The sequence below is a fragment of the Colobus angolensis genome, unplaced genomic scaffold (assembly GCF_000951035.1).
Source record: "Colobus angolensis palliatus isolate OR3802 unplaced genomic scaffold, Cang.pa_1.0 Scaffold275, whole genome shotgun sequence".
NCBI lineage: Eukaryota > Metazoa > Chordata > Mammalia > Primates > Cercopithecidae > Colobus > Colobus angolensis.
In genome coordinates this window covers 4329788-4353533 of record NW_012115988.1, presented here as the reverse complement: position 1 = coordinate 4353533, position 23746 = coordinate 4329788, and the positions used below count along the sequence as shown (strand labels likewise).

General features: G+C 38.3%; 1 protein-coding gene across 1 annotated transcript in view; it reads left to right on the top strand.

The window, feature by feature from the left end:
• Nucleotides 1-23746, top strand: part of PRKAR2B (protein kinase, cAMP-dependent, regulatory, type II, beta) — a 111265-nt gene that overhangs the window by 69166 nt on the left and 18353 nt on the right. The window contains exons 3-5 of the mRNA XM_011948216.1: nt 3917-3969; nt 10640-10723; nt 23100-23206. Coding sequence (XP_011803606.1) covers nt 3917-3969; nt 10640-10723; nt 23100-23206 — 244 coding nt within the window. The remainder of the gene's footprint in view (nt 1-3916; nt 3970-10639; nt 10724-23099; nt 23207-23746) is intronic.

Sequence of the window (23746 nt, the reverse complement as noted above, 5' to 3'; positions counted from 1 at the left end):
TCATCATCACTCGCCATCAGAGAAATGCAAATCAAAACCACAATGAGATACCATCTCACACCAGTTAGAATGGCCATCATTAAAAAATCAGTACTACTCTTTTCAAAGCTCAGTTGGAAATGCAGAAATCACCCGTCTTCTGCATTGTTCACGCTGGGAGCTGTAGACTGGAGCTGTTCCTATTTGGCCATCTTGGAACCTCCCTCTTCATTTATTTGTTACAGAAATATTTACTGACCTCCTAATCTTTGTGCCAGGACTTTTGGTGAGTAAGACAAAAGGCTCTCATTTTCACTCATCCTCTCTGTCCCCATTTCTTGGACAAATTGTGTAGGACATTTTAACATTGAGCAAGTATTCATTCATTCATTCATCCATTCATTCATTCATTCAATGTGTGTTTGAGTGTGTATAATACAAATACATTATTGTGAGATATTAAAAAAAGGACATCTCTGCTCTCAAGGACCTTGCAAGCTTGTTTGTTCACCAACCAGTCATTTATTTAAAAAAAAAAAAAAAAGAGTGCATTGAGCTAGTAGGCAATGTGCCAGGTCAGTGCTAGGGAAATACAGAGATGAACAAGAGCATACAGTTGGTCCCTGGAGGGCTACGCCTCAGCCTGGAGAGGCAAGCGGCTTGTAACATCTTTAGAAGCATGCAGTGTGGTAAATGGCAATAATGAGCTCTTCCCACTGTATTGCGAGAGTGCAAAGGATGAGCACAGAAGTGGAGTTTCCAGAATTAGTTCTGTGTAGGTGAAAGGTCAAGATGTGACTCTCCATCTGACTTTTTAGTTGAGTCTGGAGAGAAGGGTTGGCTTGGAAAGGAGATTGGAGGGAGTTCCAGTCAGAAGAAACAGTTTAAATGATGATAAAGAGCTATAAGGCACGATGACAGCTTTACAAAACTGCAGATACTTTATTTTGATTTGGCTATGGAAGGTGGGGGTAGATGAATTCTAATGTAGTGAAACAATTGCAACAGGAACGTCAGTAACTAAGTCCTTGTGGTATTGGCACAATATGTAGTTCAATGAAACAGATAGCCCAGATATGGACAAACATACTATGTGGTAAAGTGGATATCACAAATCAACAGAGTGTTAAGTAATAATATTGAGATGATTGATAAAGTATTTGGAAAAATAATAGATTCTTACTCCAGATGATTTTTAGTTAGGGCTTAGGGGCTAGGCATTTAGAAATTTGAGAATTAGGATTGCTTTCTGTGAATTAAAATTTAAGATCAACAATTTAAGATCAACAGTAATTAAAAAATAAGATCAACAGAGGGTGGGTGGGTGTGTATATGTAAAACAAGTTATCTTGCCTACTGCCTACTGCCACCTTGTTGAATGTGTCAATCCTATGAACATGGCCAGCTTCATGGGCCCTGCACTCACGAGGGCCGTGCATTTGTTTTAATGCTCTGCTCTTGTTGTCCTTTGGAAAGTCTTAATTTTTGAAGATGGGGCCCATATGTGGTTTTTATTGTTTGTTTGTTTTGTTTTGTTTTGCACTGGGCCATCCAAATTATGTAGCAGTCCTGCCTATGAAGTTGGCTGTCTCTGGGGACAGAAAGTTAGAGAGCCAAGTTTAGAAGTAGATGTCCTTGTGCTCTCTAGAGAGTTGCAGCCAACCGAGTTAAAGTATCCTGGACACACTGGCAGGGCCATCCCTGTAGAGTGCCGCAGGCTGTCCAGCCTGATGCCATGAAACATTCAATTTATTTAACAAAGTTTCCTATTTCCCATTTCCTGCTCACCAAGCAATCTTTCAGTAGTGACTTGGCTGCTTCTTTGGTTTTCCAGCAGGGAGAGATCTAGCTAGTTGTGCTGGTCCGATCCTTCATTCAGGAAGGTAATTAGTAAATTGGCATTCTGGTTTCATATGTCAGTGAGGTTCTTTAATGTGAGCCTGCTTCTACATGACTGGTCCATTTCTGTTACATTTCTGAGACTGAAGGTTGAAGTCCAGGAATTATGCTGGTAAATTCACCAAAGCAGTCATGTGTAGAATAGTGGTTAAGAGCAAGAGCTTTGGAGTCAAGACAGACAATCCTGGATAAAATGTGGGTCCTGTCACTTACTAGGATGCATGATCTTGGCTTTCCTGTGCCCTACTCTTTCATCTGTCAAGTGATGACATTAACATCTACCTTAAGGTTGATGTGAGATTGAATGAGATGATGTACTTTAGATCAGGGTTTCTCAGCCTCGGTACTGTTGACATTTTGGGCCAGGTAGTTCTTTCTGTTCAGGGCGGGGCGTTTGGTGCATCGTAGGATGTTTCCAGCATCCTTGGCCTGTACCCAGTAGATGCTAGTGGCATCCCTCTAACCCCCTATAGTTATGACAATTAAAATGTCACAGAGGCGGAATCCCTCCTGTAGAGGGCACAATAGGACTTGGTTAAGAGTCACTGGTCCAGGTGTATAGAGTGGTGCCTGGGGGAAAGAAAGTGTTTTACGGTGTAATAATGGGAATAGTGGTACCAAAGATGATACTACTTTCGATGCCACCCTGAGGGCCCTAGGAAGACATTTGTCAGCCTTTCATTTATTCTGTGTACTTAAATTTTGTATCTATGCCAGAATAAACTCCGTATAGATTAAATAGTACATGTAAAAAGCTCTACCTTTAAACAACTGAATGAAAAAAGAAGTAAATCTTTAGATTTGCAAATAAGGAAAGGGTTTTCGAGGTCAAAAGAAGTGATACTTCTGTGATGTTTAATGCTGGGTTTAAAACACATTGGGGAATTTTCTTTCTTCATAGATGTCATGACATTAAAAATAAACATGCATAATCTATAAAAACCTTGTAGTTAGAATTGAAAAGCAAATTGGATAAAATGATTCTGAGTAATATGACAGATAAAGTGGTATGAAAATACTAATTTAAGTCAAAAAGAAAACCAGATATTTCCTATAGATAAGGACAAAGGAGGAAATACAGTCATCCTATAAACATTTGAAAATAGTTCAAATTTAGTAATTTAAAAAAATTTTTAAATTATTTATTTAAATTGACAAAGATTTTAAGCAATAGCATCCAGTTCTGTTGTACAGTTAGGGAAGTCTTATTACATATTTTTGGTAGGACAATGGATAGGTACAGCCCTTCTAGAAAGAAACATGGTGATAAATGTGCCCTAAAAATGGTCATACCATTTAACCCTCCAAAGTAAGTTTGGGAATAATGCCTACAGCATAATCTGAAATGTAGACAAATATCGATGCATGAAAGTGTTTATTGCAAAGTTGTTTTAATATAAGCCAGCTAAATGTTCAGTATTGGAGAAGTAGTTATTTACAGCATATGATAATCTGCAATCCTTAAATGCAGTATTTACACAGTGTTTCTAATGACATGCAAAATTCTTATAGTGTTAAATGAAAAAAGCAGGTTTTTAAGTTGCATATGCAATATAAACTCAACCCAGAAAAAAGACTGGAAGGAAATATCCAAAATGTTAATATTTGTCCCTGAAATACACAAACTGTTAATATTTGTTCTGTAATATTTAGATTATGGATAATTTGTGAAAGTTAGTCACAACTATATGATTAAATCGATCATTTCATGGCAGACAGCCTTTTCTTTTGTTTCTGTTCTTTTAGGTAATGTTTAGATACTATGCCTTGGAAATGAAAATGAAAGGGTTTAGGCTATGTTTCTCTAAATGGGAGAAATCAGAAAGTGTCAATGCCCAAAAATACAGCTTTATTTTTAAGTAAATTATAAATTGCAATATGAAACCAGTTTTGGGGGGTAGACTGCTTCCCCTGGTTGAGGTGAATTAATGGTTTTTTATACCGTGGTACTCTTTTTGTTCATTAAGTGTTAACGATGTACTCGTTGCAGTATGGTTTTTGATGAAACAATCTAAGATGTTCATTTCTGTTTTTATAGTATGTGCAGAAGCTTATAATCCTGATGAAGAAGAAGATGATGCAGAGTCCAGGGTATGTAATTTACTGAATGAATGAATTTTAAATTGATGCCCTTGTCATATCTAAGGAAAATAATCATAGAAAAGATGTTAACAGGCATGCAGGTTAACAGGAGACATAATGGAATTATTTTGACTATTTCTTTTCTTAGTCTCATCTCCAATAGCCTACTCCTGCTGAGTCTTGCAGAATTATTTTTATCTGAAGAGTATAAAGAGATATATTTTATCTCTTTACAAAATATATCCTGGTGATGAAAAATGTTTTCAGCTGTCTTTCTCATAGTGATAATACTATTTTTCTTAGACAGTGTTTCTAGTAAACAAAAATACTGGGAAAGACCTCCTACTCCTATTAATTTATAACAACAGAAAGTTACTCTGAAACAAACAAATCACAGTAAAATCACATCCAGTGTGTCAGTACAGCAGTTAGGATTATTTCTGAAATCTGTGAGTCTTCATCGTTTGCTCAGCAGCTGACTTCTTGCAGGCCCTAATGTTTTTGTAAGAATTTGTCCACTGTGATTTCAGCAGTTTTTAAGCTATGTCTTTCAGCTCAGTTCTATTGTTTATTTAGTAAAAAGTAAACTGAGAGATGACTATGCCTGGAAATGGAAAGTAATTAAATTTCTGCACCACCCTCCTCCCCTTTTTTTGAGTACGTATGTTGCAAAAGTGCCTCTTGTTTCTTTGGCCTTAAACAGTATAAACAAAAACTTATTTTTGTAGCTCTGAAAAGTGCTTAAGTAAGATTGAGATTTCTTGTGGAGAAGCAGATACTACGTCCCTAAGTCATTACATCATTAAGCTCCTTGAAACATATGTAAAATCCAGTGGTATCGGGAGGCTTACAATATGGAAGATCTTGAAATCTCATTTTATTCCTGGACCCATGGGGATTCCCACTACCAGGATTGTGGAAGCTCATTTCTCACTATTAGAACTTCAGTTATTTTCATGAAGTTTATAAATCCTAGCCTGGAAATGATGTTGTTTTAGGATTAAGGTATTTTTACTAATCTGTGATGTACTGTTACCCCTCTGTATAGTCTGAAAAACTAGACCTTGCCTACCATATACTTTACTATACCCGTATACTGTATCTAGCAGGAACAGTACTGGGTGGCATTGAAGACAACATGCATTCTTTATATGTGTGTATAAATGGATATGATAAAATTTAGTAATTGGGATAAGAGCAATCGAGATGAGCTGGTTTAAATTAATAAAAACCTAAATTAATGAACATTTGCAATACAGTTTAAAAACAATATGCAGTATCTCATTGATTCAAAAGCTGTTTGGCCTTGAATTTTAGCTGCCATTTAATTCATGAGGTAAATAAAGTGTTTTGGCAGGTTCGCTCCAGCTAATTTCTAACAGTTTTGTTGGGGAGGCTATACCAGTTAAGATTCATTTGGCTGTGTAAAACCTAACCCTATCAAGACAAATGTGAAAAAGAAAACACTGGGGAGAGATTATCAGACAAATGCTTGGAGATCATATTGAACTACAGAAAGCATTCAAAGGCCAAGCTGTAGGCCTGGGAGGCAGGAGCCAGCTCGTGGGGTCCATCAAGAGCCAGAGTGTAAGACTTAGCGTTAGTGTCTTTGAAAGGGGCTCAGCTACTCATCTCTGTTACTGTGCCTCTCAGTTCAAAATTCCAACTTCCCAAGAGTTTCTGATGCACTCAGCTCTGGCCCAGGGTAGGGCCACGGTCAAAAAGTCCAACCTACTTGGGAACCACTTCTATAAATAAGGGCAGTTACTAGAGGAGGAGGAATCTTTGTGGTTGGGCCTTTACCGTCAGAGCTGTCCCCTGTAACACCTTTTAAAGTTATTTTTAATAGTTTTTTTTGGTAATTAATGTATTAATTATATGTTTGATTATAGCAGAGTACCTTAGGTTATCAATTAGGTTGAGTATTCTCTCCTCTAAATGTGTTACTAAAAATTGTACTTATTTTGGTCTCAAAAACTATGAGGCATACCACACCACATGCTTGGGAATGATTATTACAGGTTTCAAAATTATTTAGATCCAGAAGCATATTGGGAAATATCTATAAGAAAAATGTATACTGTGTTGTGATAAAATTACATTTCATTTGGACATTTTGTATTACCTCTGAGACTCACCAAATCCTTAAGTCTGTAGTATAAACAAAAATTTATCCTCTGATACGAATTCAAATAAAATGTAAATACTTAAGACTCATTTTGGAAAATAACAGATTTTAGTTGGAATGCCTTTAATAAATGAAAATTTAAGGGTTGTCTAAATCTAGCATGTAGAAACTGGTAGAGAACAGCTGATAAACTTAAGGGTAGAGTATTTCTGTGTTTCTCCACAAAAATTTTTTGGAGTTCCATCTGCATATCTGGTCTGGTGCTAGGTGTAAAGTGGTGAGCAAATGGACAAATCTCTGCCCTCTTGGAGCTTACAGTCTAGAGAGAGAAGCAGACAAGTGAATACATTAATGAAAGGTTAAAAAACATGAAGTGCTAAAGAAACAGTGAAACACTGTAGGGATCCAAACACAAGCCCCAAGCCAGCAGGGGCTCTGATACTCTGGAATGGTTGAAACAAGCATCCTTGAGGTGAGGCTGGAAGGATGGGCAGGCAGAGAGTCTTGCCAGAAGCCCCCTTAGTGCATTTTAGATGGAGCTGAGCCTGGCATAGGGGAAGGCAGGTGGAGCTGGGCCAAATGGCTGCAGTGAGGGTAGAGAAGGAAGGAATGGGGATTTAATTCTCACCAAACGTGATGGAGTCCATTGAGGTTTTAAGCTGGAGAAGGGAGTATCCTGATTTAAATTTTTGAAAGTTTATTTTCAGCTCGGTGTGGAGAATGGATGGGACAAATACAAAAATACCTTGTATAGATTTCTCTTGCCTAACAGCATAGATACAGTGTTTTTGTTTTGTTTTGTTTTTGTTTTTGTTTTCTGTTTTTTGATTTTTTGTTTTTTTGGTTTTGGAGACAGTCGTCTTGCTCTGTCACTCAGGCTGGAGTGCAGTGGTGCAATCTCAGTTCCCTGCAACCTCTGCCTCCTGGGTTCAAGCGATTCTCATGCCTCAGCCTCCCGAGTAGCTGGGACTGCAGGTGTGCACCACCACATACCTGTCTAATTTTTGTATTTTTAGTAGAGATGGTGTTTCGCCCTGTTGGCCAGGCTGGTCCTGAATTCCTGGCCTCAGGTGATCCACCCACCTTTGCCTCCCAAAGTTAGGATTACCGGCATAAGCCACTGTGCCCAATCGATATACAGTGTTCTTTAAAGAAAATGTCTAAGTTTAAACCTTACTTATTAACTGGTTTTCTTTTTTTTTTAATGGAAAGGCAGCAAAAATTTAGAGCAGAAGTTGGCAAAGTTTTTTTTTTTTTTTTAAACTGAAAAATGCACTATTTTCCAAGAGTAAATATTTTAGGCTTTGAGGAGTCAACTACTTTGCAACTACTCAGTTCTGCTGTAGTAGCTTGAAAGCAGCTGTAGGTAATACATCAATGAAAGACACGTCTGTTGTGTTATATTAAAACTATGACATTTGAATTTGAATTTAATATAGATTTTATGTGTCAGGAAATATTATCATTTGTTTGATTTTTTTCCCCCCAGTCCTTAAAAAATGTAAAATTATTCTTAGCCTAGAAGCCATACATACAAAAACAGCTTTGCTTGCAGGTGTAGTTTGCTGGTCCCTGGTTTAGAGTATAGACTCTGTAGCTGGCCTGGCTGGCATGAATCCTGCTCTGCACCTTATGGACTGGATGACACTGGACAAGTGATTTAGGCAAGTTGATTTCCTTAGCTCTAAATTTCTTAACCTGCTTCATGGGATCTATCACTAGGATAAAATGAGTTAATATTAGTAAAGCCTTAAAATAGTACCTGGCATGTATTTATGCTACGTTTGTTTAACAAATAACATTTTTATCTGAAATCAGGAATGAATTTTAATGAAAACCAAAGTGGCCTCTGGTACACTAAAATCACAATTTGGGTGTATTGCTGAGGCCTCAGTGACTCAGAGACAGATCCCTGAGGTGGGATCACGCCAAGCCCCAGAGGAAAAATGTGGGAGAGCATCTTCAGAGCAGGTGGCTATAGTGCAGAGGAGCCGCAGTGTCAGAGACTACACCTGCTTTCGACTGTTTACTTTCCCCAGCGAAGAGGGATTTTACTGATGAGGTTAATTACGGAGAGTGGACTCTGGGTGCTGAGGAGTAATGGCAGGGTAAGGGAAAAGGGAAACAGGAGGAGAGCAGTAGACTATAGTGATGGAGGTGGGGCAGAGAAACAAAGACTACTTAGAAATGGTCATTGGGTCGGGCACAGCGGCTCACGCCTGTAATCTTAGCACTTTGGGAGGCCGAGGTGGGTGGATCACGAGGTCAGGAGTTCGAGACCAGCTTGGCCAAGGTGGTGAAACCCTGTCTTTACTAAAAATACAAAAATTAGCTGGGCGCAGTGGCGGGCACCTGTAATCCCAGCTGCTCAGGAGACTGAGGCAGGAGAATTGCTTGAACCCAGGAGGCGGAGGTTGCAGGGAGCCGAGATCGCACCACTGCACTTTAGCCTGGGTGACAGAGCAAGACTCTGTCTTAAAAAAAAAAAAAAAAAGGGGCCGGGCGTGGTAGCTCACAGCTGTAATCCTAGTACTTTGAGAGGCCGAGCTGGACAAATCATGAGGTCAGGAGATTGAGACCATCATGGCTAACATGGTGAAACCCCGTCTCTACTAAAAATACAAAAAAAATTAGCCAGGTGTGGTGGCGGGCGCCTGTAGTCCCAGCTACTCGGGAGGCTGAGGCAGGAGAATGACGTCAACCCGGGAGGCAGAGGTTGCAGTGAGTCGAGATCGCACCATTGTGCTCCAGCCTGGGTGACAGAGTGAGACTCTGTCTCAAAAAAAAAAAAAAAAAAGTAGAAGTGGTCATTGGTAAGAGAGGTAGCAGAAAGAAGAGAGAAGAGAAAAAAGCTGGATTTCTGTGTGAAGGCTTATAGGAATTGAAAGGGGTGGGAAGAAAGACCTAAAATTGATCAGAGCGAAGCGGGCGCGTGATACTGATGCACTCTCCCCCTTTTCCTTTCTGACAACAGAGCTTCTCAGCAGGCAGACATCTCAGTTGCTTTGGTTTGAAGTTCTGGATGGATTTTGTGAAGTGAGAAATGACTTTCTGTTTTGTTTTAGTGTGTTAGCCTTCCTTATTTGAAGTAGGAGGAAGTGAAGTTTGGTTGGTGTGATTTGGTTAATACCTAAATTGTAAAGGTTGCTTTTGCAGCAGTGGATGAGGAGGCCCCGGGATCTGCTTTGTCTGTGTTTGTGTGTCATCTTAGACTCTAGTTTGAGATGAATATTGGGCAGATAGTAAACAAAGGTTTACATCTACCTTACCTTAGAGGGGAAAGTACAGTGACCCTTTCTCTCACTAGCTCATAGTTCATTCACGTAGTCTATACATAATGCAGATAAATGGTCTATGTATCAATAGCTTACATATAGATAGTATATCGATACTATAAATTTCCTCAATTCTTTTCAGGCTTATAATTTTCATTATTTTTTAGCCATCTGTTATGGTTTGAAATGCAGATTTAAATTCCCCATTGTGACTTTTGATATCTGTGGCTGTAAAGTCCACTGCTGCCTGATTCTGTGAGCTCTGATGGTGGGGCCGGCTGCCTGAAGAGCAGGGCACCTGCCCATCAGCTCTCGTGGTCACTCTTTGAGTGAGCATTGGAACAGGAAAGGGTGGTGTATAGGTGTTCAGGAAACCAACTCCCTGTCTGCTGCGTTTAGGACTACCCCTTGCCCCCTAACTCATTTCATATTACAAACTGCTCATGTTCACAAAAGAGTGGACCTTTTGGTCCAAGTCAGTTGAGCCTCCTGCTAGTGAAAAGAGACTCGAGAGATGGCAAGCCACACTTACACACAAGGCATTCTGCCACTCTTCACCCTCTAGAATACAAGTTTAGTGAGAATATAGCACACTAGTTTCCTTGAGTTTCTTGTAAAATCAGTGCACCAGCCAGCCTCCTTGGACTCTTTTTTCCCTGGAACACATATTCTCTTGGAGTGGCAGTGCATGATTGCTTACTCCCTTCTAAAAATCACTTGCTTACTGTGGGGCAGGTACATACCACATGTGTAAAAATATATTTAAATGTATAGTGCCTTATACATTTAAACATTTTACTTGCTTTCAGGGACCTTATCAAGATTCAAAAGAAAAAACTACATCCTGAAAGAGTATTAAGCTCAGTAGAAACAGAATGACGGCAGTCCAGATTTTCAGTGTAGCTGCTGGCACATGTTGTCCTTTTGTACGAGTCCCCACTGACTGGGAACTTTGGGGTCTTCCTAGTCAGTCACAGTTCTGTACATAATGAACTAGCTAACCTAGGAGAAAATATGCTTTTGAAAAACATTTCAGTGCTATATTGATGAATGGATACCAACCTCCTCCCTCCACAAGGTGAATTATGTTCCCCTACTTAGTAGGCTCATAATTACCAGTCACCAGAAGTGAATCTCAGCACCAACCTGAAGCGAACTTGAACACTAACAGTTCTTCTTTCTAACATTGGTTCTGATTTTTGTTAGTTTTTTAAGTCTCTTTGAGTGAGATGGTATTGGCTAATGTCTTTGTTTTTTAAATCTGGTGTCCTTTTAGATTATACATCCAAAAACTGATGATCAAAGAAATAGATTGCAAGAGGCTTGCAAAGACATCCTGCTGTTTAAAAATCTGGATCCGGTAAGATAAATCTTAATAATATAAATGGCTTTTTTCCCCCCCAGTGACAGCGTCAAGAACTGTGCAGGGTCTTGAGTTTTGCCCTTTTTGTAAGCTGACATCACCCTGGGGTGATGGTAAAGGCCCCCTTGCAGATGCTTGCATGCATAGTAGGTTGAACTACAGGAGAGGAATATTGAGTTTGGGGGAATATACTACTGTTGGAGCAAGAAGTAAACAAGCCTGAGGTGTTTGTCCTATGGAAGATGTTATCTCATCTCTCAAGATACTATGGCCCAGGTAAAAAGAGGTTAGGACCTTGCACTCTTTGCACCCAGCAGGGATATGCAGGGATGCTCAGGGCCCATGGAGGATTGTTTCTCTTTACAGCCAGTAATAGTAATTATATTTGAATGTATATAAACTCTATATTATACAGATTAAAAGTAACATTTCACTTGACTTTAAGGTGAGGGTTTTGTTTGTTTGTTTGTTTGTTTGTTCTTTATAAGGATTTGGAAATCTCTAATCTTTGGGTTTGGTATTTCTAGAATACCCACTCTTGGTATGAGTGTGTGTGCTGTTCAAACTTTGGGATGCACTGTGATGTACATGTTCTGCTTCCTTTATCTCAGATTATGCTTAGTCATTGCTATATAGTTATTTAGGAGTGAACCTCTGCTGCCATATTCCAAATGTGAAAATAGAGTCAACTTTTGTAACTTACCTCCACTTTTTCTTTGGTCAAACTCAGCATCTTTGAGTTTTTGGTGATGTCCTAGAGGAGAAGCATTAAATCAAGATCTGTTCTTTTTAAAATGAGGTCTTCTTAAAAAGGACATTTTTATAAAGATTCAGGTACTGCATCGTACCAGTTCTATACTGTGTCATATTTACACTCAAATATTTTTAAAATCTCCTTTGTTTCTAGTATAATTTATGTTTATATTATGTCTTCCAGGAACACAGTACATTGTGTGACTTTGGAGATTTATGTTAGGTCCACACATTACAAGTTTGTCCATCTCTGAGGCTCCATTACTGGCTTTGACAGACCTGAATTTGACCAGACCCAGGATCCATCAGTCACTTCATCTGTCCATTGTCTGAGGGCAGGAACTGTGTCTTTTGTATCTTTGCATCACTCTTTACGTAGCAGATGGCTCGCGGCTCTCTACACGCACTAGGCTCTCAAAAGAAAACATGGGACTGAGATGAGAATGCTTTATCCTTTTGTTACTGGAAAGAGGTCCTGATCCAGACCCCAAGAGAGGGTTCTTGGATCTCGCGCAAAAATGAATTCAGGGTGAGTCCGTAAAGTGAAAACAAGCTTATTAAGAAAGTGAAGGAATAAAACAATGGCCGCTCCATAGAGAGAGCAGCCCCCAGGGCTGCTGGTTGCCCATTTTTATGGTTCTTTCTTGATGATATGCTAAACAAGGGGTGGATTATTCATGCCTCCCCTTTTTAGATCATATAGGGTAACTTCCTGATGTTACCGTGGCATTTGTAAACTGTCATGGTGCTGGTGGGACTGTAACAGTGAGGATGATGAGAGGTCACTCTCATGGCCATCTTGATTTTGGTGGATTTTGGCCAACTTCTTGACTGCAACCTGTTTTATCAGCAAGATCTTTATGACCTGTATCTTGTGCTGACCTTCAGTCTCATCCTGTGACTTAGAATGCCTTAACCATCTGGGAATGTAGCCCAGTTGGTTTCGGCCTTATTTTACCCAGCTCCTATTCAAGATGGAGTTGCTCTGGTTCATGCACCTCTGACACTTTTCTAGTTATCTAAGTATACATATTTAATCCTAAACAATAGTTTTGGATAGATTTGTTATTTGTAATAAAATGATGGTGTTTAAATAATATCTAACTCAAGTCTTGTTAAAAGTTATGCCAGGCCGGGTACGGTGGCTCACGCCTGTAATCCTAGCACTTTGGGAGGCCGAGGTGGGCAGATCACGAGGTCAGGAGATCGAGCCCATCCTGGCTAGCACAGTGAAACCCTATCTCTACTAAAAAAATACAAAAAAATTAGGCAGGCATTGGGATGGACACCTGTAGTCCTAACTACTTGGGAGGCTGAGGCAGGAGAATGACATGAACCCAGGAGGAGGTGGAGTTTGCAGTGAGCCGAGATCATGCCACTGTGCTCCAGCCTGGGTGACAGAGCGAGACTCCGTCTCAAAAAAAAAAGAGAAACAAAAAAGAGTTATGCCAAACCCTTGAACATAGTTATAGCCTCATGGTATGAATTCATTAGTTCAGAGTGGCCCTGATACATCCTTGCCCATTCAAGTTTCTTTGCTCAGTTCATTCAATGCATATTTACCGAGTACCGTCACTTACCAGCAGTGGGAGTTAGTGCTGAGGAAGCAAAGACCTGGTTCAGTACCCTGAGGTGATATCAAAGCTAGCCTGTGGATCACATGATTACATCGCAAATGAAGGACCAATGTAGTATTTAACTCTTTTGCTCCAGAGTCACACAGAAGGCAGTGGTAAAATCAATCTTTAGTTTTACACTTAGAGGTAGGCTTTATTCAAGAATTCTATATTTTTTGACTAGAACTTTACATGAGAGAATTTCAGAGGTCATCAAGAACAGTGCTCTTAAGCTTTAATACGCTGATATATCATCAGGGGATCTTGTGAAAATGCAGATTTGGATTCTCGTGGTCTGGAGTGGAGCCTGAAAAGTCTGCATTTCTCACAAGTTCCCAGGTAATGTTGATGTTCTTGACCCACAACATACTTTGAATACCAAGGACTAGAGCTGAATGTGAATATGTTCAAGTTCAGTGTTTGGTTGCTGTTACATATGTTATGTTTGCATGCTTTCCTATTCAGTGAACCAGTATTTTAATGCTTCAGTGGGGACTAAGTCGTGAACTTCTGATGTCTGTAGGGTTAAGTGATATACAGGCATAAATGAAATCATTGCTAGTTAAATTAAATTGATCTTCCTTGCTATTTCAACTTTAGCTCTTTAAAAGCATTGTGAAAAGTTTGGTTGCATTTAAAAGTATTAATATTTAAGAAAGCTTTTGCTAATATAGTCTGGCAAGGAGCATCTTTGCTTAGTGTGATTATTTTGTAAACATAGGAGTGTTTTAGACTTTTTTTCACTGCTTTGCTGAAAGTCTGCAATATGTATTTTAAAAACCAGCTCATAGAGAGAAAAAAATTCAGTTTCTGAATTGTCATGATCGAATGTTTTATAGAGAAGAAGCAAATGTATTTACATAGTAGTTTTCAGAAGACCCTTTTTTGAATTTGAGCTCAGACCACCTTGAATTACTCCCTTACTATTTAAATCCTTCCAGAGATGATATAGGATGTAAGTAAGTAAAATTTATTTTTCTCAACAAATTACCACCTGGAATAAGACATTTAGCCCAAAACATGGCAGATTGGAGGTTTTAGTTTAAGCTCATACTATAAAACAGCTTTCTAGTTTTTTATGATACACATTATTTACAGTAACCCAAATGTGTTTTAATTGAATTACATATTCAGCTCATATAATCTGCTTATCATACAGCTCCTTTCATTTTAATTTCTTGACCACTCACTGTTTCAAGACCTGTTTAAGGTATTGGAGGCCACAGAGATATTTAAAGATGGTTGTTGTCCTTTTGGAATTTATAATTTAATGAGGGTACAAACACATCTGCAAAGCATGTTGGGAAAACACGATACATGCTGTAATATGGTCAGGGCACAGTGAGAAGATGTCTGTCTCTTAGCTTACCTTAATGGTTCAGAAAGCTGGAGAGGTCACTGAGCTGTGCCTCCGAAAATGAGGAGGGAATCACCAGGTGAGGAAAAGTACAGAGTATTATCACTAGAGCCTAAAGTGGCAACTGTCCAGTGATGGATGGCCTCCATCTAGTGATGGGAGTGATGGAGCTAAGATATGGGTGCTGTATCAGGAAGGCCCATTCTTTCTTGAATGCTATGCTGTGGCGCTGGACTGCCTTGTAGGCAGTGGGCACAGCTGAAGAGTTTTAGTCAGAGAATGTAACTGTCAGATTTTTCTAAGGTCACTTTGGTGGTAATGTCGAGGAGGAGTTAAAGAGGGGAGAAAAATGGGGGAAGCAGACAAGAACAAAAGAGTAGAGCCCAGTAGAAAACCAGGTCGTGACCTAGGGAAAAGAAATGGGCCTGAACTCCAGGGAAGGGGGAAAGGGACAGACAGAAAAGAATGGTTTCACAAAAAAGGATTAGCAGAATTTGGTACTTGGTGATCGATTTAGTTGGGGACTGAAGGAAAGTGTCTAGCTGGAGTGACTGCGAAGTTGCTCCCTTTTCCTGAAATGGGAAAACTTGAAGGAGGAAGGGGAAACTACTAATTAGCAAGAAGAATGATCTTGGCTTTGTGTCTACTATCTCATTTGAATTTCCTAAAGTCATTATTTAGCTTGAAAATCTTGCACTTCCTAGACTTGAGAACATTTTTCCTTGGAGAGCTGTATATTCATATGTTGAGCACAGCATTTATAATTATTAATCCCTTTGAAGATATTCTTTTCATGAATATTTTAATGCTCCACCCAGTAGGCCATTTTCCTTCTGAAATATTTCTAATTTGAGGCTAACTGAAACAATTTTCTTAGGCTATATGATAGACTCTTTCATTAATGAAGAGTAAATTGTTATTTCTTAAGTGAGTCAGAGCCCTTTACTGAGCTCAGTGTTGAATTGGCATTCTGTAGGAGAATTAAATGTGGATTTCCTACAGTAGTTGTCAGTCATCATGATAAGCCTCTGCATATTAAATATTTCCTAAGTTCTCTTCACTCTGTGCATAATTATGGGGAAATTACATTTTGATTGACTAGAACAGACACCTGTCTGTATTTTATCAGGAATTGCTTTTTCATATATCCGTGTATGAATTCTTCAGTTCTGTAATGTTTTCAAATGCAGCTAATTCCAACATCACAAAATAGTTAATGTAGCAATTTATTTCATCTTTTTTCCCCATTTGACATTTAGAGTCAGAACCAATCAATAAAGCTGATGTTCACCCTCTACCTGCCTTAAAAAAGTCAAAATATAAATAGCAAGCAAAACAAAATATTAGTAAATCATTTAATCAGCTTTTAGAATTTTGATAGGTGACCATATGTTGCCTGAGTTGATGAACTCATTTGGGTAGCATGGTCCCTGTGGGGCCAATTAGCGCTGCATCAAGAAAGGTCTGTTTCACTGCTACCTTGGCTTCATCTTCAACCTTGGCTGCTGTTCCACAAAAAGATGCCAGAGCTCACACAGGGACTCAAGAAGGGGATGAAAACCACTTCCTGCAAACCCATCACCATCATTCTTCCGAAAGTTTTTCTTAGCCCATATAAAGATGTCAAATTATGTTCTCAGTGTAATTAGAGTTTTTTTAGTTAATTAAAACATATAAATCAGTATACACGTAAAATTGACAAACATTCAAAAAGAACAAAAAAGTAGTCAGTGAAAGGAAATCTCCTTTCCACCTCTGCCTCTCAGAAACCCAGTTTCTTAGGAGCCATGTTCTTTTAGTACTATCTTGTATATTTTTCCAGGGTCATACAATACACATACAAGTATATTCTTTTTCAAATTTTGATGGCAACAAAATTAACACACTGTTATGCCCTGTTCCCTTCCTCCCTCCCTTTCTTCCTTCCTTCTTTCCTTCCTTCCTTTTCTTCCTTTCTTCCTTTCTTTTCTTTCTTCTTTTTTTTTTTTTTTTGGAGAGTCTCACTCTGTTGCCCAGGCTGGAGTATAGTGGCATGATCGTGGCTCACTGCAACCTCTGCCTCCTGGGTTCAGGTGATTCTCATGCCTCAGCCTTCCGAGTAGTTGGACTACAGGTGTGCACCACCATGGCCAGCTAATTTTTGTTTTTTGAGTAGACATGGAGTTTCACTATGTTGGAACTCCTGACCTCAAGTGATTTGCCCGCCTCAGCCTCCCAAAGTGCTGGGATTATAGGCGTGAGCCACCATGCCTGCCCTGCTCTGTTCTTTTCAAATTTAACAATATATCAGTATTTATAGAGGTTCCATATTCTTTTTTAAAAATATTTTCATCAGTATTGTTTATACAAGTTTAAACTAGTAGCTTTTATGTATTATAAAGCTGAATCATGATAACACATTAATGTTTTGCTGTTGCCATTATGTTATAATTGTACATATAGCAGCAGATTCCAAGTAACCAAAACAATATTTAAAAAGAAGAACAAAGTTGCAGGATTCACATTTCCTAATTTTACAACTTATTGAAAAGCTACGGTAATCAAAACAATATACTGGGCTGGGGTAGACATATAGAACAATTGAATGGAATTGAGAACCTAGAAATAAACTTATATACTTATGGCCAATTGATTTTCCCACAAGAGTGTTAAGACCATTCAATAGAAAAAGAGTAGTTTCTTCTACAAATGGTGCTGAATCACTGGATATCCACACACAAAAGAACAAAGCTGGACTCCTTTGCATATACCAGAATTAATTCAGAAGGGATCAAAGGCCAAAGATATAAGAGCTTAGACTATAAAACTCTTAGAAGAAAATATGGGAGTAAGTCTTTATGGTCTTATATTTAGCATTGGACTCTTAGACACCAAAAGCATAAGAAGAAAAGAAAAAAGAGATAAATAGGACTTCACACAGATGTAACATTTTTGTACCTCAAAGGGCATTATTTTAGAAAGTGAAGACAGTCTGCACAAGAGAAAATTATTTGCCAATCATATATCTGATAAAAATCTGGTATCCAAAATACATAAGTAACACAGCTCAACAGTAAAAAGACAAAAATTCCAATTTAGAAATAGGCAAAGTACTTGAATTTACAAATGACCGGCAATCAAAAAATTCTCAACATGGTTAGTCATTAGAGAAATACAAATCAAAACCACAATGAAATGCCATTTCATCCCCACCAGGATAGTTACAGTTTTAAAAAAGGAAGATAAAGTGGTTAATTTTATGTTATGTGAAGTTCACCTCAACAAATTTGTAGTTCCCTCTCACCACTCCTTTTCAACATAGTGCTAAAAGTCTTGGCTAATGCAGTAAGACAAGAAAGTGTAGTAAAATGTATGGAGAAGGAAGAAATGTACCTGTCTTTTTTCACAGATGACATGATTAAGTAGAAAATGGGAAAGGCTTCCAGAGCTAGTAAGTGATTATGACAAGGTTGCAGGATACAAGGTTAATATACAAAAGTTAATCACTTTCCTTTATATCAGCAGTGAACAAGTGGAATTTGAAATTAAAAATACCATACCATACCATCCCCCCAAAATGAAATATTTAGATGTAAATCTAACAAAAATATGTATAAGATCTATGTAAGGAAAACTATAAAATTATGAAGGAAATCAAGGAAGAACTTAATACATGGAGAGATTTCCATGTTCATGGATAGGAAGACCTAGTATTGTCAAGATGTCCGTTTTTCCCAAGTTGATCTGTAGATTCATTGCAATCCCAACAAACTGATCCTAAAGTTTGGAGAGGCAGAAGACCTAGGAGAGCTAACACAATATTGAAGGAAAAGAACAAAGTTAAAGTACTAATACTAACTGACTTCAAGACTTAGTATAAAGTGACAGTAATCACGACAGTATAGTATTGGCAAAAGAATGTACAAATTGATCAGTGGAACAGAACAGAGAACCCAGTAACAGCCCCACTTAAATGAAGTTAACTGATCTTTGACAAAGGAGCAAAGGCAACACAATGAAGTAAAGATAGTCTTTTCAACAAATAGTGCTAGAATAACTAGACTTCTGAAAAATGAATCTAGAAATGGACCTTATATTCTTCACAAAAATGAACTCAAAATAGACCACAGATCTAAAAGTAAAACACAAAACTATAAAATTCCTAGACGATAACATGGGAGAAAATCTAGATGACCTTGGATTTTGTGATAACTTTTTAGATGTAACACCAAAGGCACATCCATGAAAGAAAGAATTGATAAGCTGGACTTCATTAAAATTAAAAATTTCTTTGCTGCAAAAGACATGTCAGCAGAATGAAAAGACAGTCTCAGACTGGGAGGAAATATTTGCAAAAGACACAGCTTGATAAAGGACTGTTATCCAAAATATACAAAGAACTCAACAGTAGTAAACCATCAGATTAAAAAATGGACCAAAGATGTTAACAGACACCTCGCTGAAAAAGATATACAAATGGCACACAAGCATATGAAAAGATGCTCCACATCACATGTCATCAGGGAAATGCAACTTAAAACAACAATGAGATACTACTGCACATCTATTAGAATGGCCAAAATTCGGAACACTGACAGCACTAAATGCTGGTGAACATAGGTGTTTCAAGAACTCATTGTTGGTGAGAATGCAAAATGGTAGAGTCACTTTAGAAGATTGTTTAGTGGTGTCTCTTACAGCTAAACGTACTCTTACCATCCTCTTCAGCAGTAATGCTCCTTGGTATTTACTGAAAGGAGTTGAAAACTTAGGTCCACACAGAAACCTGTACACAGCTATTTGTAGCAGCTTTATTCAAAATTGCCAGAACTTGGAAGCAACCAAGATGTTGTTCAGTATGTGAATGGATAAATAAACTGTGGTACATCTAGACAGTGGACAGAATGAGTGATCTTGTTATGAAAAGACAGGGAAGACATGGAAGAACCTTAAATGCATAATACTAAGTGAAAGAAGCCAATGTGGAAAGGCTATATGCTGCATGGTTCCAACTATTTAACATTCTGGAAAAGACAAAATTATTTGCAAGGCAGCCCTTGTCACTGCTAGACAGCTCTCATTCCTGGGCAGGTCTTTACATTGTGCCAAAACCTTCATGAAACTTCCACCCAACGGTCCCAGTTATGGCCTCTAGAACTACTGATGTCATGGTTTGAACAGAAGATAGCTGATGTATTCTCATATAGGTCTTCTTTTCTGTCACCTAAATGCCTTGTTTCCTGAAATTTCCCCATTGCAGGTTTTCACATTTCTTGATTCCTCTTCTTTTAGTGTTCTCTCGCTGCCAGTGACTCCTTTGAAAGAAAGATGTCTGAAAATCCCTATATGCCTACAGCAGCAGAACTTTTTGGTGAATGAATCTATGACAGTTTATTTATCCAGTGCCCTGTTGATAAACTATTAGTTTGTTTCCAGTCTTCTGCTATTGTGATGCAAAGAAAAATGGTAATGCATTTTATAAATAGCTATATAATAACTTCCTAGAAAAGGAACAGTGAGGTAGAAGATTATGCATATCTGAAATTTTATTAAATTTTGACAAATTGCTTTTTTAGAGTTTGTTCCATTTTACCTTCTCACCAGAAGTCTGTGTGAGAATGCCTCTTTTCCCACACGGTCTCCAGCACAGTGTGATATTCTAACATTTGTATCTTTTTAAATCTGGCGAGTGAAAAGTGGCATCTCATTTCGATTTGAATTTGGATTTCTCTTCATTTTGAGAGAAGTTGAGTAACTTCTCATGTTTCTAAGAATCCCCCTTTCTCTTTTCTGGAAGCTTTGTAGATCTTTTATCTTTAGTGTTCTAAAAATACATTCTTTCATCCTAGTGTGGGGATTTATGGTCATTGATTGTGCTGGGTACTTGAGTGTGCCCTTTTGGTCTGAAAACCGGTGTTGTTTGGGTCTAGAAAATTCATCCTGTATTGTTTATATTTCCTCCTTTTTGTTTTCTCTGTTACTGTCTCTGACACTCCTTTCTTTTCATCTCTTTATTGACTTTTTTTTTGAGGTGTTTGGTTTTGATTTATCTTCTTACTCTTTTATTTACCTTTAAAGAAATTGTAATGGTGGATACATGTCTTTATACATTTGTCAAATGCATAGAATGTACAACACCAAGAGCAAACCCTAATATAAACTGTGGACTTTTAATGATAATGATGTCAGTGTAGATTCATCACTTGTAACAAATTTGCCACTCTGGTGGAGGATGTTTATCATGGGGGAGTCTGTGCCATGTGTGGGGGGCAGAGGATACGTGGAGTATGTCTGTACTTTCTGCTTAATGTTCCTATGAGTTTAAAACTGCTTTAAAAGAGTCTATTTTATTTTTTATTTTTTACTTTTGAGACAGAGTCTCACTCTATTGCCCAGGCTGGAGTGCAGTGGAACAATCACAGCTCACTGCAGCCTCAACCTCCCAGGCTCAAGCAGTCCTCCAATCTCGGCCTCTCCTGAGTAGCTGAGACTGCTCATTTTTTTGAGACAGAGTCTCACTCTGTTGCCCAGGCTGGAACTCAGTGGTGTGATCACAGCTCCCTGAAGCCTCAACTTCCCAGACTCAAGCAGTCCTCGGACCTCGGCCTCCCGAGTAGCTGAGACTAGAGGTGTGCACCACCATGCCCAGCTATTTGGTTTGGTAGAGACGGGGTTTTGCCGTGTCATCCAGGCTGGTCTCAAACTCCCAGGCTGAAGCAATCTGCCTGCCTTGGCCTCCCAAAGTGCTGGGATTGTAGTCATGAGCCACTGTACCCTGCCAAAAAAAAAATCTATTTTAAAGAAAAAAAAAAAAAGACCATCATATTTTTGATTTCCGAGCTACCCATTTTTCTCTGATTTGCTCTTTTCCTAACTATCCTGTTTTGTTTTTTGGTCTCATGGATATAATATCATCTTAAATGTCTCTGCAAAAGCTCTCTATGATTCCTGAAATATCTATTTCATGTATTGTCATTTTGCTGTTTATCTTAGTCTTGTGGGCTACCAGGGGAGCAACATAAAGCTGATTTAGAGCTCTGGGTAAGTAGGGCAGGTCTGTCAACCAGTGCACTGTTTAGCTTGAGCTGACAGGGAGCCAGCTGTTACATTGGGGAACCCCTAAGTCCTACCAAGTGAAGGTTTTTGTTCTAGGGCACCAGTGTTCACCATATCTGTTCTAGTTCTAATTTATTTAGTTTCTCTCTGATCTTTTGTCTGGGAAGAGTTGAGAGTCCACATTTGGCTGCTAGGCATTCTGTATTAGGGTAGAGGGATTTTGAAGGAAGGTGTCAACTAATCTCTGCAGGACTTTAAATCAGTCCGCTTGTTTTTAGCTTTGTGTCTCAGTCCCACGCCGGCAGAACCAGGTGTTACCCACGTGGGAGCCTCCTGGTGCTCCACAGGCCATATTGGCCCCTCCACACTGCAGTCTCACCTGTGCTACTTGGGGCAGCCCTCTCTGCCACATGCTTCTTACCTTCGCCCTGAAACTCTCTCATCCATCAGTTTTCCCTTCCTGTACTCTATACAATTGTAGATTCATATCTTTAGACGCCTTGTAACATTTTCATGTGGTCTCAAAAGGAAGAGAATCACATGTGATCTGTTATCCTCTCTATCCAGAATATCTTGTTTCTTCAACCTGTGTTTTCCACTTGCATCTTTTTTCCGCTTTGAATCTATCTTCAACTCCTTAATTTATGTATAATAGTAATTGATTTTGGCATGGGCAGTTAGTATTATACCTTTTGTATACCCCTAAGGAGTGACCTGACCAAGGGCTCAGAGCTAATAAGTAGCAGAACAAATAACCCTCTAAGTCTTTAGATTTCCATTATATTGTATTATTTCCTCATATCCATTTATTCTGTCTTTTCAAAGTTCTTTGAATTATTCCGATATTTGTTCTGATTAAAGATTTCTTTCACCTCCTAGTTTATTCTCATTAGTTTGAAGTTTATCCTTGAGCCTTGTCAGTCACACTTTGGCAGAATAAACATTTTACATAGTTTAATTAGTTGTTGAATAATATTTCTGATGTTTCTGACAAATCTGCCCTAGTGAGCTCAGTGGTTGCAGCTCGAAGCCAACCTTAATGACAGTGAATAGTGACATATTATTTGCCACAGTCATTTTTGGTTCACTTTGTTGTTTTTCTATTTTGTTCTGTTTTTATTTTGGTGCTAAACCAAAAAGAAGATTGGAATCAGGATCTAAATTCACCAAGTATTTAGGTTATCTGTACACAAATTTTAGTGATGACTAAGGAAGTTTTAAAAAATGGGTATCTTTAAAAGAAATTTGAAATAATTCCTTACTAACCTGATCCTTTTTAGTTGCTAAGATTATATTTCACAAGGTATGTGGTGGTTTGGTGGTTAAATTTTCATTTTAAAGTGGTGATAGTTGCAAATATTCTGAAACAGACTAATTATAATTACTTTCATTCAAATACTGAATATGAGAGTATATAATCATTTGTATATATTTGTAATATAATTATTTGTATGTGGTAAGAAAGACTACTGTGTATTTTTCTGACAACATTTAATGGTAGTTATGATATTTCCATTTCTTTGGACTTGTTCATGGAAATATAATTATGGTTACTTAAGAAAACATGTCCTAGATAAACGTAAAGATTATATCCCATCTTTTTTAAAAATAGGAGCAGATGTCTCAAGTATTAGATGCCATGTTTGAAAAATTGGTCAAAGATGGGGAGCATGTAATTGATCAAGGTGATGATGGTGACAACTTTTATGTAATTGATAGGTAAGTTTTGTCCAGCCTTACTACTGAAATGTAAAGAACCTTTTGTGTAAAATCTCAACCATTATTATGGCAACTGATAGGTTAATATAGGATAGTTGTTATTGCCACTACTCTAATTACTACATAGTAGGCACTGTAAACCTGTTGTGAGTACATGCAGTGAAGCCACAGTGGATCATGAAAAGAGGTATAGGTTATAGAGGAACTGATGACTTTTGGTTAGTCTAATCTTTAAATGTCAGTCATTTGATGTGAGCATCTTTATGTGCTAAATTCTAATTGAGAGATGTGTGATAGTATGTACTAGATGCCTATTACAGTAAGAACAGCAGTATAATATGGCATCTAAGATGTTAATTCACAGTAGACCTCAACTGGTATTTCTTAAAAGTTTCTTTTTTTTTTAAACATGCTCATGGTTTAAAAAATTCAGAATTGGCTGGGTGCAGTGGCTCACACCTGTAATCTCAGGACTTTGGGAGGATGAGGCCGGTGGATCACTTGAGGTCAGGAGTTCAAGACTAGCCTGATCAACATGGT